The 19245-nt window shown below is 38.8% G+C and overlaps 1 protein-coding gene across 1 annotated transcript in view; it reads left to right on the forward strand.

The window, feature by feature from the left end:
- Positions 1 to 19245, forward strand: part of svild (supervillin d) — a 52934-nt gene that overhangs the window by 2355 nt on the left and 31334 nt on the right. The window contains exons 2-3 of the mRNA XM_024285039.2: positions 10746 to 11202; positions 17832 to 17857. Coding sequence (XP_024140807.1) covers positions 10865 to 11202; positions 17832 to 17857 — 364 coding nt within the window. The 5' untranslated portion in view covers positions 10746 to 10864. The remainder of the gene's footprint in view (positions 1 to 10745; positions 11203 to 17831; positions 17858 to 19245) is intronic.

The following is a 19245-nucleotide window of genomic DNA, read 5'->3' on the forward strand; positions in this document are numbered from 1 at the left end:
AGAGCTTCAATTTAGTCACAGTTTATTTAACATATTGTCACTTTTTAGAACCAAATGTCTCATGCAGGAATGAAACAGTTTCTGCATATCCAGCCTTTTTGGCCCGTCAGTTCTACAGCAAATAAGATAGTTTTACACACTGTAAAAATGTTCCAAACTGATTTCTATTGCAAGCGTTAAAAAGATACTATTAGTATAGGCATCAACATATTATTCTTTTAAGAAAAACACACTAACTCTGTACAAAGAACTCAGGTGGTCCACGAAATATGATGGTTCTAGACTGTTCTGTGAGGCTAACACTAATCAAGGGTGAAGTAGGTTTTTCCACAGATACATTGTAGGGATTTTTTTTCCCAACAAGCAGACCACAATAACACAAAAAACAGAGTATTAAATTCCACATTTGTCTAGAACAGGGGTGTCCAAAGTCAGTCCTCTAGGACTGGCCTCCAGCTGGCTTTCTAGAAACTCCGCCTTAACTGTTGCTGATTACCTGGCTCAGGTGTGTTTGGCCAATAAGGAGCCTCAATGGCAGGTTGGTTGGTAAATATATGTAGGACGCTAGCTCTCGAGGACTGACTTAGGACACCCCTGGTCTAGAGGATACAGAGTCAACAAGAAGAAATTATTAATACTTTTTTATCTGGATAGGGAAAGAAACATCTAGTTAATACTTTGGTTTATGAAACGAGTCAACTTTTCACAATATTTGGTACATTAGGTCAATGCAACTCTTAAAGAAAAGGTCAATGTCTCCATATCATCAATGTTCTTGATGATGGATATCCAATCCTGTAGTGTTGGGCATTCGACAAAAAGTATTTTCTTGATCTTTGTAGGACTTAAGATAAGTTTCCCAGGTAACTCACTGTAAAATCATTCGGTGGGTCCAATCTAGTTATGTTATTAATTTATTCAATCACCACTGTCCAATAGGGTCTGGTCTTCACACAGTTCCAGAACATATAAACATGATCTTCATTCATGATTTCACTGATCTACAACACTGCTTTTGCTTTCTTAGAATCATTACTTGCTGTATTAGGTACAGTAAAAAAAAAAACCCATAAGGATTTTCCATGTGGGGATTTTTTACTTTTCAATCCTCACAAATCCGCATATCAGTGATAAGCATCTTGGGCGGTTAGAAATAAGGAAATAAGACAATCAGAGGAGTGTGGGCATCATACGGGCACTTGTTTGGTCTGTAAGGACGACTGGAGTGTGGTGTAAGGGCGCCGTACGACATTATCACTTGTACGCCATAAGTTGCATGTAACTTGCATTATCCTTACGAATACTTCACGATACCCTTACCACATCCACAATTACATTTTTTAATGACATCCCTTGATGTGTTCTTGTAAGTCTTAAGAAAACTACAAGACACACCTGCGCTAAGATGTAGCCGTTTCATGACCTTCTACGGGCCCGGACAACCAAAAAACCCGCACCACCTGTACGCGTCAACCTCTGTGTGAATCCATGTGATTAAGGCCCTGATCTTTATTGCATAATAGTTAAGTAACATGCATTAAAATTAACTGACTGCAACAAGTCAAACACAAGTTTCACCCACTTGACCGTCTATCTCCCTATTTTTGTGTCTCGTTCTGCAGCTCCACGGCCAAAAAGTTCTGAAGAATAAATATTTAGAAACAGCAGGCGGGCTGTGACGCCGCCAGCAATAGGAACTCCACAGGGACCGCTGTGAGGGTTACCCTCCAAGCTAATCTCTTTTTAGGACATATTTATAAACGGAGTTGGCGTTTGCTGTGAACCACTTCCAGCCTCGCCACCAAAACTAGAACTGTATTTGGTCTGCAAGCGGCACAGCCGAAACTCTTCTGTGTGGAGACTTTAAACATCTTTGCAGGGCGTGTAAACAGCCGGTCCTTGGTTTGTTGTGCACACATGCTGTAGTTTTATTGAGTGTGTCCGCCGTACTTCGTTTAACTTTACCTTTGCATTTAGGCAAAGTTTACATCATAGCAACGTTTTTATTGTGAAATCGGAGCGAGTTCCTGCTTCTCTCCATTAGGGTTTTACTGCTTCTATACCCATGTGTCATATGTTTCCATGAAATATACGTAAATAAAACATGTACAGCCCAATCTATAATTGCTAAACCATGTGTAGTGATTGTAAAAGACTTTCCAAGTAAATTGAATCAAGAATGAAATGCCATCTTGATTTTATCATAAGCAGAAAAGACTTTAGGCAAAATTGTAATAATACTTTTATTTTCAAACATAAATGCGATTTATGTTGAAAAACCATAGATTTATTGTATATTTCATGGAACAAATAAGCTCAGAGCAACTTTTTGGAAAATAGTAGTTATATTTTTTTGAATTTAAATTAAATTATTTCCTGTTTTTGACATGTTTTGTGGCTGTCATTACATGGCTCACTTTTAATACTCCATCTCTCAGCCGTCACCCATCCCCCTGCAGGACAGAAGACCCCGTTAACTCCTCCAACCCCCTGCCCCGTTGCATTCCAGATGGCCAGATGGTGTCTGCTCTCCACAGTGGACACCGGAGAGCTAAGAGGGAAAAACCCCACCAGCAGGATCCTGTGGATGAGACATTCCACCCTGCTGACTTCACCCCTCCTGGTTTTGTCCTCCTCTTTCTCTGGTCTCTCTGTTCTGTCTTTAATGAGGAGCCAATGTGGGAATGAAAGGTGTTTATAAGATGGACTGGTGAGAAGTTTTACTAGTGTTGAGGAGATGACAGCTTTATAGATCTTCTGATGGGAATTTTGAGGAAAAAATGAACAGGAAATGGGAATTTTAGAAACTATAAGCATTGGTGACAAATGTCTACCTATAATTTGCGTCAAGAATGACCATACAAACTCAATTAGTTCTTGGGCCTCTTGACATCTCCTTACTGGAATACATCTATTTGTTTAGTGTCTTTAATAGCAATAGTTCAGTTCTCAGTTTATGTGCTTGCAGAGTCATACGTCGTTACCATTCTCTGGACTCTTGATTGGAATGGTTGTAGGTGTGCAATGTGACAGAATACATTATGGTTTGTCTACCCAACAATACATTGAGATCCATGACCTGTGACCTATCAGTTCTTCACATTGACAAAATCGACTATGTAATCATGTTGATTGCAGCAATAAACTTAAATAACAAAAAATAGATCAAACGGATCTGGAGATGGTTTAGTATCAAGTGGATTTTAGATAAATAGACCATAAATAAGGGACTGTTGTTGTTGTAAGCAAGCCGTGGTGTGACTTAGTAGAAATCACCCCTACGTGGTTGGTATGCCGTATAGGAATTTAAAGGACTAGTATGTTTAGGACTGAATAGTAAAGAACATTTTCAAGTGGTTTGCTGCTCGAAGTGTCTCTTGCCTCAAACCAAGAAGGCCCTGGTTCAAATCCCAGTTGGGACCCTTCTATGTAGCAGCTTCCGCTTAACCCTTGTGCTATCCTATGTTGACATTAGGAGTGGGGTCATCTGGACCCCACAAGACAGCACACTGAGCTTTTGTTTTCAGTGAGTTTTGATTTTTACTGGTGTCCGTGGCTGACAAGAAATCCTGTTCACCTTCATCCACATGGGATGAATAACGCGTCAATGTAAGGCTTGGGTCATCTGGACCCCATAAGATACAAGGGTTAAGCTATGTACAGGGTAGGCATTTGGCCCGTATTCAAGAAAGTTTAGCCCATGGTGTTCCTGCTAGACTAGCAAGAAGGGGCATATTCTTCTTGTTCTACTTAGCGTGAAATGTTGAAGTGGTGCAAATCTCCTAAATCTTTTGCCAGGCTTTTTCTTTCACACCTCCATTTTGATTTATGAAAGACTTGGTGTCATAGAATTCCAGTTGGCCATAAAACTTAGTTATTAATTTTTCCTGCATGATCAATTTTCTCTCTAAAAAAAGGGACACCATAGTTAGTCACTATTAAATCTGAGTCCCTGATTGGTCAAAGTCTGACCTACTTTATCTGGCAATGGGGATACAAAACCCTAATCCGAAAACGATCATAAAAACTTGCGTAGCTATGCATCAATGCAGGAGTTTTGAACGCAGAAGCCAGAAAGGTGCGTTTATGTGCATTCAGATAGGCTTTTTTAATGAAAGTGGTTGCTCTGAACCATTGACATGAATATCAATGGACCTCTCGACCCCTCCCCTCTACTGTTCCAAAAAGGAAGTACTTGCAGGTTGCAAAAAGGCCAGATTCTGCAGATCTGCTTCAGTGGGAAGGGTGTGGACTTTGAATAAGCCGGAACAAGCTCACTCCTGACTGGTGACAGTAGTTCCTCTAAAAACGTGACTCAGACCAATCACTGTCGAGGGGTGGCAGTCGGTAGCAATATGGAGGTAGATGTATCAGGAAGTGACGGCGAAGGCTCTGGCTTGATTTCGGGAAGGCATTCCCTATGGGAGACCTCAACACTTGCTATGTCCAGTTCTTACATCTACGGCTTGAACTCATTTTTCCGAAGGTGGTGTGAACGTAGCTTTAGAGTAACCGGTCAAGTTCTGGATCTAGAGAGCATGTATGCTTTTTTTGTGCTGCAATTTAGCATCTGTCTTTGGAGCTTGCTGAATCCCTTGCAGGGTCTCAGCTATTGTTGGTGTAAGGCGGGGCACACCCCGGACGGGTCAATAAAGATAGCAATTCACCTAAAACAATGTGTATCCACTCTATCTTCTACAACACCAAAACAACAAAGGGCTTTCGTGATGCTTCTGGCATGTAAAGACCTCGTATTGTCTCTGCACTCATGTGGCTCCTATAAATATCATAATATAAATTAAACTGTAACTATGTGCTCCATTGGCGCTTATGACAGAAGTCCTTAGGTTGCCTGTTTTGTACCATCTACAGGTGGCTACACTCCTATTAGTCATTGATTCAGTTCATGTTTAATTACTAATGGAGGAGCTGTATCATTTCAAAATGGAAAGGAAATTATAGTTTTGACTAGAAACATACTTTTTTGTCATTACCAATAAGAGTACATAATGCTGGCTGGTCTTTATCCAGAGCTTACCAAGCACTAATGTTGGCTGAGGTTTTCTACAAATGGGCTGGACTTAAACTCCTTCCATCTCAATACGTCTGATTGCTGCTTTGCTGCACAGACATTGTGAGCACTCATGCTTGCATATCAGTGTTGACAATAGTGTGTTGCTGAAAGTGTTTCCTGTACATTTAATGTTTCCTTTGAATCCAGAAACTGGAAAGCCGGAAAACTAACAAAGAGCAGGTTTGGATGAAGAGGAAAACACGTGTGCTCTCTTGTGTTTACCTTTTTTTTATAGCTTTTTCTTTACTCTGGGCAGAAGAGGGATCCCAGTTAACTCAAAGCTTTATAAACAGCTCCAGTAGAGCAGAAAGCAGACATGAATACCCCGAGCGTGTTATGGTTATGTCAGCTGCCTTTGGGTGAGTGACCACAGTCAGCAGGACTTCTGGTAAAAGGGATTTAAGGGAGTTTGTGTCTCTGTGAGATAGAAAGGAAAGAGAGGGGAGGGAGAGGGATTAGACTAGAGCCCAGTTTATGCCCCCCCACCGCCTTTTCTTTCTTTCTCCTTGGCAGCAACTCGCTTCTTTCCTCCATAAAACCAGAGTAGAGCTGCTTCACACCCTGGAAACGCTTGCCCTACAAAGCCATCACATCCACCCCCACTAAAGGCCTGTTCTTGCCTGCTTTTTGTTCCATCTCACTTTCTGTTTCTCTAACCTCTGCAGAACTCCTCAGTTTGCTGTAAGTACCATGCTTTTCCTCTGACCCCTTGCCATCCTTCCTTTTTTTGCCTGCACTTCCACTCTTTGCCTTCCTCTGTCACTGAAGCCCTGCCACCCCTACTTTTCCTCCTTCCCTATCAGCTCTAGTTGAGTCATGTGAGTGGGCAGCCTGTGTCATGTTGGATCATCCTTTGATGTCGTCCATTAGCGCAGACACTGCTTCTTCTTCTTTTTTTCAGCAGGATGAAGTGTTGTAAGCCCTACGATTAAAACTTGGTTCTGCCATCGGTTAGAGGCCGGGCACTTAAACCTCCTTTAGTGCTTTTTAATCAGAAACATGCTTACCACTCATTATGAGGGGGGGCTGTTTGTTTGAGGTTGAGCTTAAGAGAAGTGGGACACATCAGCCCCACCCCCCACCCTCAGTTGAACAAATTAGTTAGAAGCCAGCATTTGATTTGCAGCAGTTAAACTGGTGTTATACAGTAGTAATAAACTTCAGGGACTTCTGTTCAGGTAGAACAAAGTTTGACATCATGCATTAAGGTATACGCCCCATTTTGTTGTTTATATTTAAAAAAAATGCTATTGCTGTTTGACAGGAAAGCTATTAATTGCATTACTGTAGTTTGGACATGTGATTTCTGACAATAGCCACCCAGGTTGGTCATCGCTTTGAAATACTTGGACCTTTTTCTTAAAATCCAGTTGTTTGCAGCACCTATGAATCTTTACTTCTTGGCATTCATTATCATGTCAAAGCTAAAGCCTTAGTCCAGGGGTGTCCAGTCAGTCCTTGGGGGCCGGTCTCCTGCTTTTTTTACAGAAATCCTGCCTTATCTGCTGCTGATTATCTGGATCAGGTGTGTTTGGCCAATAAGGAGCTTCAATGGGTGGAAAATATGTAAGACACCGGCCCTCGAGGACTGACTTAGGACACGCCTGCCTTAATCACATGCACCCAGAAAGGCGTTACAGTCCTGGGGTTGTCCGTGCCTGAGGAAGGTCGTACAGAGGAGCGCAGGTGTGTCTTGACAGTTCCTTTGTGGCTTGTTAAAAAAATGGAACGTCTGATTGTCGTGTGTGTGGTTAGTGTATCTTGAGGCATTTGTAACGAGAACGTAAAGGTGTATTCAGACTGGACATATTCGGTTTGCTTAAAGTGAATCAAAGTTGTAACCCTAACCCTAACGAATGATTTGTCCAGTCTGAAAACACCCTAAGTTGCACTCACTTGTGATGTATGGGCGATTCTGTTTAGTGACTAATCAGGTACGAGTCCAGGCCCCCTTTTGACCCCACCGCCAATGCTTCAAGCACGTGCCTGCAGAGTATCCATAGGGGGCCAAACAAACTATGCTCTAATTGTCTGATTTCCTAATTTCTAACCGTATTAATCAGATGAAAACCCCTTGCGCTGTCTGCGGATGTTTAAAGACCAATAATTTCATTTATTAGAATGACTATCAACAATTAGCTTTCTGAATAGACCCATTGAATAAACCGTGTATATTCTGGACAATAATGGATAGTTAAGAAATCTGCTAGTCATAAGACAATTCCCATTTTGTCTCACGAACATCACATCTAATATAAAGCAAACACTTTGGCATGTCATGATGGCTGCATTTAGCCATAAATTAAGAAGATAAATTTACAACAATTACATCTTTTATCTCCCATCATGCCTTTCCTGTCATGATTATTCATGCTCTTCTTGTATTACAATCCGTACCCAACAGTACAACTGTTGCTAACAGCAAATTACTAATTCTATCATGCTTCAACTTGATTGAAAAGCTGACTTTATACCAGTAGTTTCTGCAGTTGTTAAAATATTTGCTGGACATATTTTCAACCAAACGTTTGTGGTTTTCCTTTTAGATAAATTCAAAATAGTAGTTGTGTAATTGGATTTGACTTTGGAAAATTTGCAGGAATGCTGCTAACAGAAAGCGTGTTGTTCTCAAACGACCATTTGTACATTCAACTGGCCTAAAGAAGAAGGCTTTCAAACAAGCATTTTAGCCCCAAACCTCATCCTCAAACTGTCACGACTGTTGTAAGTAACGTCTGTGATGTGTTGCATGTTTTTGAGGGAGGTTTTTTTTTTTCATTGGTGTTGCAAGTTTAGAATTCTTATTATGCAACGTATGCATAAGCAAAAAACTATGAACAGAACTTTAGTTTTAGACGAAACTATTTAAACTTTTCAAAGAATCAATATGATTTTTAACTATTTTGAATGTTTGTCAGTAACTTCCCCTGTAATAGTTTTAATAAAAGAATATTGGGCATGGTCAGGAAGTGGCACATTTGACCTTTTTAGACGGATCTTCCTCTTGTGGCCGGTGATGGCTTATAGAAGAGCAAAAAAGAGGAATACAACTCGCTTTCAGTTAAACCCCCTTATTGTAAACTGGTATGAAATAACTGCACCCATATGAACTGACTAGTGAATAACAACACACAGCTCAAGAGATAAGGCTGAAGTTCTGAGATGTTTTGTCAACTTGACCTCTATGACTTGAGGGACAATCCGGCTGAACTCGTCCGTGCACCGCCTCTGATCAAACGCAGATGGAAGCAGATAGTTTTTCTTTCAAAATAGGAAAAAAAACCCACTCATCTTTCATCGTTATCTCCAACAGCACACCATAAATAACACTCAACAGAGCGGGTCACTGCGGGGGTTTGGAGGTGTGCACCATCTAGTAAAGATAAGGCCTTCACATTTGCTGCTAATATTTATTGAATGACTCAACGCTGTGCTTTCAGCCTCCCCCTTGTTGCTTAACAAAACAGTGACAGCTTCCAAACAAGGCACCCTTGATGGGTCCACATGGACGCGTCGAACTACACTGCAGCGCTCCTTTTATAGGTAAAGACCCTGAGGCTTATGTAAGGGTGTCCATAGTCCTGAATCAGCATCCAAGCTTCTTTTTTGCTTCCCTTAATGGCATTGTAAGTGCAACTTTTAACTCTTTAGTATATATTTTTTAAAGTCCCACTCCCAACTATGTTTTTATTTATTGTAAAATTGTTCCCAGTGGTCTTTCAATTAGGATTTTTGCCAAAATCCAAAAATGTTTGTGTTGTTTTTTAAAACATATTGCCTGCAGCATGGCAGGAATTCATCAGAAATTCGCCTCTGGGTTATGGGTATAACTGTCTGCTTGAAAGTAACCATATATCCCAGCATTCCTTTGTTTACACTCTTTCCCGCTGGCTTATAGGACCTCACAACCCCAAGCTAACATTAGCGTAGCAAAAAAACTTGCGAGCAATATTGGATCTATGCAGATTCAATGGTTGACATTAAAAAGTCCTTGTATGTTAGTGTTTTTTTTTTATTTCAAAATAAAATACTAATGTTTTTTTAGTATTTGTCAAAGTCGGAAATACAAACTTAGCTTTGTAACATTTCAGTTTATTACAGTTTTTTTTCACACATAAAATGGTAAATGCTGTGTACTTGTAGCACTTTTACAGTCACAGTTCCATTCATTGATGCACACACACACACATTTACACTCTGATGGCGACTCTGGTACCATTCATGGTGCCAACGTGAACCCTCTAAGAACATTTTGAGCTTAAATGTCTTGCCTAAGGACTCTTCAGCTCATTGGCAGGCAAAGCAGAAACCGAACTTGTGAACCGCCAATCAGAAGTCTATTCCTTCAAACTCAGGACTCCCGCCCCCCAGTGTGTCTTTAAACATGGTTTTAAATATCAAAGAAGGGACGTTCACACACTTTTACACTCAATAGCAGGCGTTTGCAATACTTAGTGGTTCTTCTTTTTGTATCATCAAAGCTGTGCTTTGTCCTTAGGGTGAGCCAAGAGAGCAGGGTTTGTCTGAATTTATATCGCAGCAGGTGGTTGGGCCTTCAAAGAAATAAACTTTTACATTGTTAAAGCTTGTCATAGGAGGATGGATGCTTTTAATATCGTTGTTGATTCCACTGTAGATGTTTACCAATTTCGTCTTCCAACCATTTTTCATTAGGGCTTTGTCTGAATTCATTCACCATTCCCTAATCCCCAAATTACTTCATTTTGGACACATGCTCACTATACTTTTTTAACACCAAATCTGACGTTTCCTTTTGCTGAATTACTAACAAATATGAACATTTTACGAAGAGTATTTACGAATACACAGTATTCCGATGATGAAAATACAGAAAATTAATGAAAAATATAAGTTACTTTCACCGTTTTTAATGGCAAATATTTCAAATGCAATGCATTGTGGTCTATCTTTGCCAGTCTAGTAAGCATCGATGCACGCTGGTTTATCATAGAGACTTCTGGGAAATTTCCAAGACACTTGATTTTGAATTTGTAGATTCGGACACCCCTACAAAATGGTAAATGCCCTATATAGTGTGTTAACCGGGAAGTAGTGGGTGAATTCGGACACAGCTTAGAAGTTTTATTGTATGTTTCGTGATTGTATGATACTAAGGAACTACGTGTTAAAAGAGGGAGGAAAAAGACAGACTTTCCTTGGCTTTTTTATGGATCGTAAGCATACTTTTGCTGTGAGAAATGTCTGTGGAAAAGCCCCGTTTTTCAGCGTGTGAAGTGGTCAGAAAGGATGATGATTGGTGTTGTCGGCTGCATTTAAGTGAGAGCAGTTTTTCTTGCATCCAAGCCGTTTGTGGTTTTGGGCTCTTAGAGCTTAGAGGGTAAAATTGACCTTCAAACTTTTCTGCTTTCTGATTTAAAATGTAAAAAGCTGTTACAGTTAAAGTCTCAAAGTGTCAATGGGGAAACATAAGAATGTCCAGTTTAGGGATTTTCAAAAAAACTTCCAATTTCATGATTACTTTGTTTTTCATTGTTTAATAGAAAGTTTTTCTGCTGAGGTCAGCTCTTTTTGAGTACGCTGACTTCATTTTCACAAAACTGTTCAGATTAAAAAAGTTTGTTTTCCTATGAGTCAGTCATCAGAAACTGTTACGCAATGATGTAGTAATGATGTTTCTTTTCATTTGCAGCCCTGCGATGCTTTTGATGTGACGTGCGGCCTTCAGCAAAGCAACAAACGGCGTGGAAACCATATCAGTTGTAGAAATCCCTCTGGGGTCTTTCACTTTGAACCCAGCTGGTCTGCAGAATGGATGGAATAGAGGCTTTGCAGAACTCTGCAGAAACCAAAGCAGAGCGAATCGCTCGCTACAAGGCGGAGCGAAAGAGGGAGCTGGCGGAGCGCTACGGCAACACAGAGGAGTTCACCTCCAAATATGTCCGAAGGGACAGAAAGATTGAAGAGCCAACTGAAGCGGTGTCTTCAACAGCCAAAGAGAACAATAAAACATATGACGACAAAGCAGAGCAAGAATATACCGTAAGGAGCCGCAGGATTAAAGCTTCAGAAACTGTGGCGGATGTTCCTGTCCGGGAAAAGATTTCTGTGGAAACTGTTTCATCCACAAAATCTTCTTCTCATTGCAGGTGAGTTTTCTTCACATTGTTTTTAGTTTGAGACACTTTTTGTGGTTCAAGTAATGGTACAAAACTAAACTAGTGTCACCTCAAGGAGAGGCACAAGAGTCGTCCCCATCCCACAAACCCTGAACTGGTGCAGGTGTAAAAACGACCCCAAAAAAAAAATCGTGACCTACACTTTTTCAGTTTTATTTTGGAAATCTACTGAACTCTCCCTACCACATCCATCTCATGATTGACACGTGTAAAACCACTTGGTCATGTGGCAAAAATACGAGCAGCTAAATTCAAACCCCAAAGCTAGCAAAATGAAAGAGTAACCCAACCCTAAATTCTCTTTTTTTTTTGTCTGTTGACCTCTATAAATGGGGGTGCTGTTTGTTGATCAAAGCCAAATTTCTGACAAATAAAAATAAACTTGTTTAATTCTTGAAAATATAATCAAAAATCGTCTGTGCCCTGCCCCCTACAGGTTAGATTGAGGTATTACATTTGAAGTTTATTTGTCAAACCATTTAAATCCCACGTCATTTCAGAAGTCCCACGTCTTGATCTGCAGCTCCAGTGATGATAACAGTCCTGTTCCACAGCCCCACCCCTCTGACCCCATTTTCAAATTTCGGCTGTGGGTGGAGTCAGCCTCCAACGTCACTGTTTAGTTACCCTTTAAAAAAAGCAAGCGTATTTCTTTTTGCACAAATGAGCCATTGAGGAAACAGAATTTCAAAGTAATAATAATAATTTATTTATTTATTGTGACAGTTGCAATATTTCAATATTACGAGGTTTCTACTAATAAAGTTGCTCAAATTATGAATTCACATTAATGCCAGTTTTAGCGATCATTTTATTTTAATGCTTTTGCATTCATCGATCACACCTTAGAAGTCGGACAAAGCTAAATTTGTCATCTGATTTTGTACCTTCCACTTTGGCACTAATGGGTTAAGGCAAAGTCAAAGTCAAGGCCCGGGGGCCGGATCCGGCCCGCTGGGTGACTATATCCGGCCTGCCAGATCATTTTATATTTTTTGTTATTGAAGGCCAATGTTGTCTTGCGCTGGTAACATATTGCAAGAGATTGTCATTCCCAAGTCGGCACATTTTGATGCGTGGTTAAGGACCCTTCCATGTCAAAAATTGACGGTTTTTGACATCCAATTAAATCAAGGCTCCCCATCCTCCGGCCTGCACACTGGTACCAGTTCGGTATTGGGATGTGGACCGCACCAGTATCTCAACCCTAACCCGGTACCAGACACGAATTGGTTCTGGTTCCAGACGCTGTACCAGACGTGGACCAGGTTAGGGTTAGGGTACTGGTAACGGCTGAATCCTGAGGTTTAGTCCACGTTAAAAAGTTACGTTTTTAAAGTTTTAAAAATTTCATTTTGGTGTGTTCAATAGATGTCTATCTGGTTTGGCCCGCGACCTAAGGTGTGTTTTGGATTTTGGCGCCCTGTGGATTTAGTTCGGCACCTCTGGGTTAAGGGAAAATCTATATCACATTTCAGTGGTTCCTACACAAAATCTAATGTACAAATAAAATATAAACCAGCAGCAGATATTTTACAGGAGATGAAGATAAACTTAATCCCGAAAAAGGGAAAAACATTATGACTTTAAACCAGTCCGTAGTCCAAAAAAGGTTGGAGACCTCTGCTTTATTGTACAAATGAAATGTTTTGAAATAGCTGACTTGCATGGAGGTCTACCTAAACTAACGTAATCTTAGCTAATTTGTTTTATCTCTTCTAAGGATGGCATTAGATTACTGTAAAGAGTTACAGTCATAAACAGAGTTGGAGAGACGGCTTGACCTTTTAAGGAAATTCTTTGTGGTCTTTCTAAAAAAAAACGGTGTTTGTTGTTATTTTTTGATGGCCTTCATGAGCTGCACCAAACCACGTTCACTGATAACAGTCCGTGACTGTCAGGGCGAGGTGAAAGAATTCAATGATCTATTTCTGACAAAATGCATTCAGGTGGAAGAACGTGTCCACTCAAACCTCTGAGCTGTAATCAAGCAGAGGATTGTGCTGGAAGCACATAGCTGGACAAGTCTGTTCCTGAAGAAGCTACTGCAGGAAGATGTGTGTATGTGTGAGGGGTGGAAGGGTTCTAATGAACAGAGTTGAGATAAAGTCAAAAATACGTGACTTGTAGGCATAGTCTTCCAGCTGAGCAAAGTTTTTGTGGTTGTTGCCCAGTCAAGCGAGATGTGAAGATACTTGTTAGGAACTGCTGGAATAGATAGTATCAATAGAATCTTTTGTGCTTCTCTGCAGAAACGCTGATTAATAGCTTTTTAGGTTGGTAGTTCCTCAGCTACTATCACCTAACCATTGTTTGATCTGCATGAAAAGTAGAGTTTTTGGTGGACCAAAATGTAAATTATTCCACCATTGATGAGGTGTCTGAATATAATAATCTAATACAATAATACTTTAAAAAACACCTCTTTCAATTAAAAATGACTAACAGCAATTTAAACTGTTAGTCTCAGTAAACGTCAACATTTATCTTCACCTCACAAGTTCTTGAACGTGCTTTCAGGATATGGTCTTCACACTGGACTGTTACTACCCGGTACTAGCAGATGTACCTACTGTATAAGAGGGTTGGTGCAAAATGGCAACCAAATCTCTGGAATTGTGTTCCAGGCTTTTTCTTTTACAGCTCTATTCCGATATTTGATTCGTCCCCTACTGGTACGGCCTCTCCCAACCCCTACATGTAGCCCTCCAAAGATAGAGTTTGGAAAAATAGAGTCTTCAACTTTGGACATTACTCCCACTCGATGATGTCATCAATAGTCAATGGACAGCTATGTATCCCTTCATTGCAAGGGTTAGCCCTTAAAAAAACTATTTCAGACATCCCTACCCCTCCAAATGCCCCTACAATTGTAGGGGTAGGCAGAAGCCATAGGACAGGGATCTGCAACCTTTAACTCTAAAGGAGCCATTACCTCTAGTTTCTTACAGACCAGAACCCAACAAGAGCCACAAAGTCCCACTTAATCATTAAAAAAGAACAATATTTAGGCTTTTTTGGCAATGAAACTTTTATTTATAAATGTAGCTTTTAAATATTTTAATAATTGAATTACAGCAGTGTCTATATGTTTATATATATTACATTTGTAACTTCTTTAACTTTTGACAGCAGGACACACTAGTTCCTTTCAAAATAAAATCCACCCTGTGTCAAATAAAGTCCTCCTGCTGCAGCAGCTTTACTTAAATTAAAAATGCAATTATTGTAATTTACCAAAATAAAAACTTTTAGAGACGTTTATTTGACCACCTATAAATTAAAAAAACACAAATTTAAAGAACATTTCTGCAGAACTTCTGACAGTAAATTAAACTTTTTTTGCTTAGTTGTTTGACAAATTGAAAATCTAAACAGAAAGGATAAAACTTAAGTAACTAATCTACTATTTATTCAAATTTTACCAATTTTAATTAATGCTGAAGAGCCACAGTAAAGGGATAAAATAGCAACATGTGGCTCTAGAGCTACATGTAGGTGATACATACTAGGTGTCATGCAATTCTATCTCGGAACAAATTTCAATTATCAATTTCTCCTCCATGATCAATTTTCTACTGGTTGGCACCGCAGTGAATTGAAAATGACGCCATCCATACGTCACTACCTAATACAAGTCCCTGATTGGTCCAAGTCCAACTTGTTTAAGTTTCAACACACATTCAATGGACGCTCGCTTTTCATATAGTTCTCCAAAACTGTCTTAAAAACGATGTGGGAGCGCTATAGCTTTGAACATGGAAGCATAAAACACTTTTTATTGGAAGTGGTCGCTTGAAGGCGTGTTGCTTCATAGTGGTGAAAAACAAACATTACATTTTCAACTTGAGTGTATGATAAAAGACAAAAATAAGCAAAAGGTGCAAAATTAACCTCCTGTAGCCACTATTAGAGAAACAATAGTTTGGTACGAGAATAGCCTAAAGGAAATTGGAGTTCTGCTGTCATCTAGATAATAGAAACCGTCATTGTTTTTCTGTCTCAGACCGGAATCGTTCACTGATATAAGTCCAGTCAAAATGGTATTCCTCACTGTTTTTGGCTCTTACACTCTGCTGCTAAAACGACCTTTCTAACACTTTTGCATCACAAGAGAAAACGCTTCAAAAGGTTGGTTAACTTTCTGCTTCCTTTACATGACTTGAATGCATATTGTGGCTTTTTGTCACTAAAGTATTTGCAGTCTGGACCAAACCTTTTGCGCTTCTTACTTAATGGGCTTTGCAGAATGGAAGAGAGCAAACAGGAAACGGAGAGGACAGGAAACGGCTTCTAATTACTTGTTGTTTTAGATAACCAGTAACTGTAAACTAACAAGGGCTTCCCTCATACAGACAGTTTTTGTTTGCAATGAACGTAAACGTTTGGACAGTCTGAATAGTTTTCTTTAAAACTCTAATTAGGCACATCTCGCACATTTCAGAGATTTTTATCCCGAAAAAGGAAATAATGTTTTGAAATTTTGTCAGATAATCTAATAATTGGGGAGTTAATCCAAGTAAGAGTTTATTTAGTGGAAATCAGTTAATTACAAATGTCTTTGCCTTAAAAAAGTATAATATTAATTCAGGAAATGTGCTCAGTTTCACAGGGTTTTAAGATGCCCATTTTATTGTTTTGTTGTACCTCAGAAACATGGTCGAACCGTTTTTATTTTTAATTTTTTTTTTTTTTTTTTTAAATGGCGGACCATGTTCTACGTCCTGATTGGTTGAAAAGCATTGTTAATCAATCTCTTTACTACCATGTCTCCTGTCCAAAATGCGTTCCGTTTGCTAAATCTACAGAAATCTTCGATCGTGAGAAGAAGAAATTTGGTTTAATTCTAAAATTTTTGACTTGTTTTTGCCCGAAGATTTGAACTTTGAAAGTTTAAATGATAATGTCTGTCGAGAGGGACCTGGTTGCAGATAAGATGGTGGCTAAAAAATAATTTGCTAAAAAAACAGAAATTGCCAAAAATCATAATCTGGAGGTGGAAATTCCTCAAGATGTCAGAGTTGTAGCCACTTTCATTTGAACTTTTAATGTGAATAAATGATTTAGTTTTCAGGATTAGCTTAAAATGAGTCAAATGAGGGTAAACGCTTTAATTTCAAAAAGGATATTGACAAAAATTAGTGAATTCGTACAGTCGGGTAAGATTTTACATTGAAGCTTTAGCTCCAAACCAGTGTTTATGCTTGACTGCAGTTAACTTCAATGATCAACGTGGTTAAGCTTATTCTGTTGCAGAGAAAAGCCGTTATGTCATTTGTGCTGCAATATAACACTTTATATTAGTAATGTGTTGCATATCTGTGAAAAGTCGCTTTAAAGTGTTGCTCACCAGCTTTTCTCTGCAGATCAGCTAATTCCCGTTTCTCGTGTTAGAGTGCTGTTTTGGCAAGTGTCCACGGATGATGGACCACAGAAATGCAAACGGCGACTCATTTGACCGCAGTTTGAAAGGACTGTAAATCGCTGAAAGATTTTGATGTTAGCTTTCATTATTTTCCAAAGAACTCGGCTCTGAGGAGAACACAGAGCTATCATAATCAGACAGAGGGCAGAGCTTAGCTCCAAAAGCCACACCCCCTCAGAGGAGATTTTGGAAACGGAGGCTTCAGATCAACATTAAAAATGGCTTTTTAAGATGTTAAGTTTTAGGGATTTGGGTTAAAAATTCCATAATCATAATTAAAACACTAATTGGTGCATTTAAAAAAATGTCATAGAGGAGCTTTAAGCATCTATAATAATTGTAAAAAATAAAGATTATTTCACGGATTTCACCTATTGCATTGAACGTAACTCGAGTGATAAAGTAGGAACCACTCTAATTAAATTTTCTTTTTTGTAGCATTTTTTTTTTCAAAACTGTCATGGTGACGGAGACTAATTCCTCTCCTGTAAAAATATTTACTTTGACTCCAGAGTTTTGATGTAACTTTAAGTATTTAGTCCAACTAATTTTGTGGTTCTGCATCTGTGTTTGCATGAAATAACCACAACTTTTAAAAAGGAGTAGGCGAATGTGGTCAAATCTAAATCAGTGTTTCCCATCCCTGGTCTTCGGGGACCGCTGTTCGGCATGTTTTCCATGTTAAACACCTGATTCAGGTCATCATCAAGCTCTGCAGAAGCCTGATCCTGGCACTCATCACAGCAGGTGTGTTCAGAGCTTGAAAAAATGCAGGCCGCCGGAAACTCGGCTCTAAACGACCTCAAATGCCCCCGATTTTGACAGCGAAGCTTTCCACCGACCGCCCTCTGCAGGGTGACCTTTGAACCCCTCCCAGATGTCCACTTTAGTTTCACCTTTTTTTTTTTTCTTTTGGTTAAAAGCTCTCTCCTGTTACATCACGGCTGCTACCCCACAGGCAGCTGCTGTCCACATCCATTTTTAACAGCCATTACTTAGAGATGACCGCCCACCTTCAGGTCCAACACGAGCATTTCAACCACATCATTTTTTTAGACTGATGATTGAATGTAATAGTTGTTCTTGTTTGTTTGCTTTCCCCAACAAAAAGCATTTAATTAGTCTTTCTTTTATGATGTGACCTCATTTGTGTCTGCCTCTTTCTCCCTGCCAGGCTGCTGGAAACACAAGAGCCCGAGGGTAAGACGAACCCTCCACTTTCTCTGCACTTAGATCATCTATTGTTGCACGAGCTGCTTTCTCATTCAAGAGCTGTCTGTTACTCAGTCTGAAAGGAATAATGAGATCATTGCTGATGTCAGATCACCTACTCTGTTTATTGATTTTGTCTTTTTAATACACTGGTACAGAGGAGTGAAAGAAAGTAATGAGGTGACTAGCTTGGCTAAGATTTTTTTTTGTTTTTGTTTTGTTTTTATGACCCCGAGCCACAGTTCTCTTCAAAAATGAATTAGATAAGGTTTTTTATTGACTTTTTGCTTCAGTTCTACTTTCATTCAGTCCTTTGAGGCTCTCGTCTGCTCTGTGTGGTCTCTGACTGCAGGGCTCTGAGCTGCACACAAATGGAGCAAAAAAGGCTTTCTTGATTGTATCTTTTTATTTATTTATTTGGCAACGCTATGGAAGCATGTTGCATTCATAAAAAAAAGGATAATATTTGTTCTAATCTTTTCATGAATTAAAAAAAACAAACAGATGATTTTGTTCACATTCTTTTCCATGATTTTCATTCTAATGATTTTTTTAACAACTAGAAATAGTCTGGGCACTAACCTGTGGAAGTATTAAAAAAAAACGGCTGATCTACACTCTGTCTGAGAGAATGTTAGGGCCACCTGTAAAAAAAAAAAAAGATTAAAAATAAAAAAAAATGTTTTTTTTCTTCTAAATTTATTACTTTTTTGTGTACATTTATTTCTTTTTTCTTTAAAGTAATAAATTTGCGACTTTAAGTTTAGCCTAGGACTTTTTTTAAGCACAAATATACTACTTTTTTCTCGTAATTTAAGAGTTACAACTTTTTTCTCATAAAGATTTAATGTCGTAATAATTGTTTTAATACACTAATACTCCATTATAGTTCAGATTTTTTGTGTATTTAAAATAAAGGGACATATTTATTCTGATGTTCTTCTGCATTCAAGATAATTTTATTTCTTAATTATCATTATTATTGATATCATTTTTTTTTTCAAATTTTTTTCTGTTTTTAAAGATAATAGTTTTCTTTTTTGAAATTTTTTAGTGTATTTTTCACTCTATTTTTGTAAGGATTACAAGAGGATTACACTTAAATGTATCATGTCTATGGCGCATCATCCAAACAAAGATCATCCAATTTTTTAATGAATGCAATACACTTCCATACATAACAATTTTAGTCTGCAAAAAAGCTTTGATTAAAAAAAAAAGCATAAAAAACATTATTTTTGTCATATGCAATGAACACACCAAGCACGACACAGGTTCAAAAACACAATTAAGAGGCAAATTTTCACAATAAATTGTCACTACCCAATACTAGTGCAAATATTCACAGTTTGAAGAGTCTAAATGATGACATATTG

Source organism: Oryzias melastigma, linkage group LG19 (assembly GCF_002922805.2).
Source record: "Oryzias melastigma strain HK-1 linkage group LG19, ASM292280v2, whole genome shotgun sequence".
Taxonomy (NCBI): domain Eukaryota; kingdom Metazoa; phylum Chordata; class Actinopteri; order Beloniformes; family Adrianichthyidae; genus Oryzias; species Oryzias melastigma.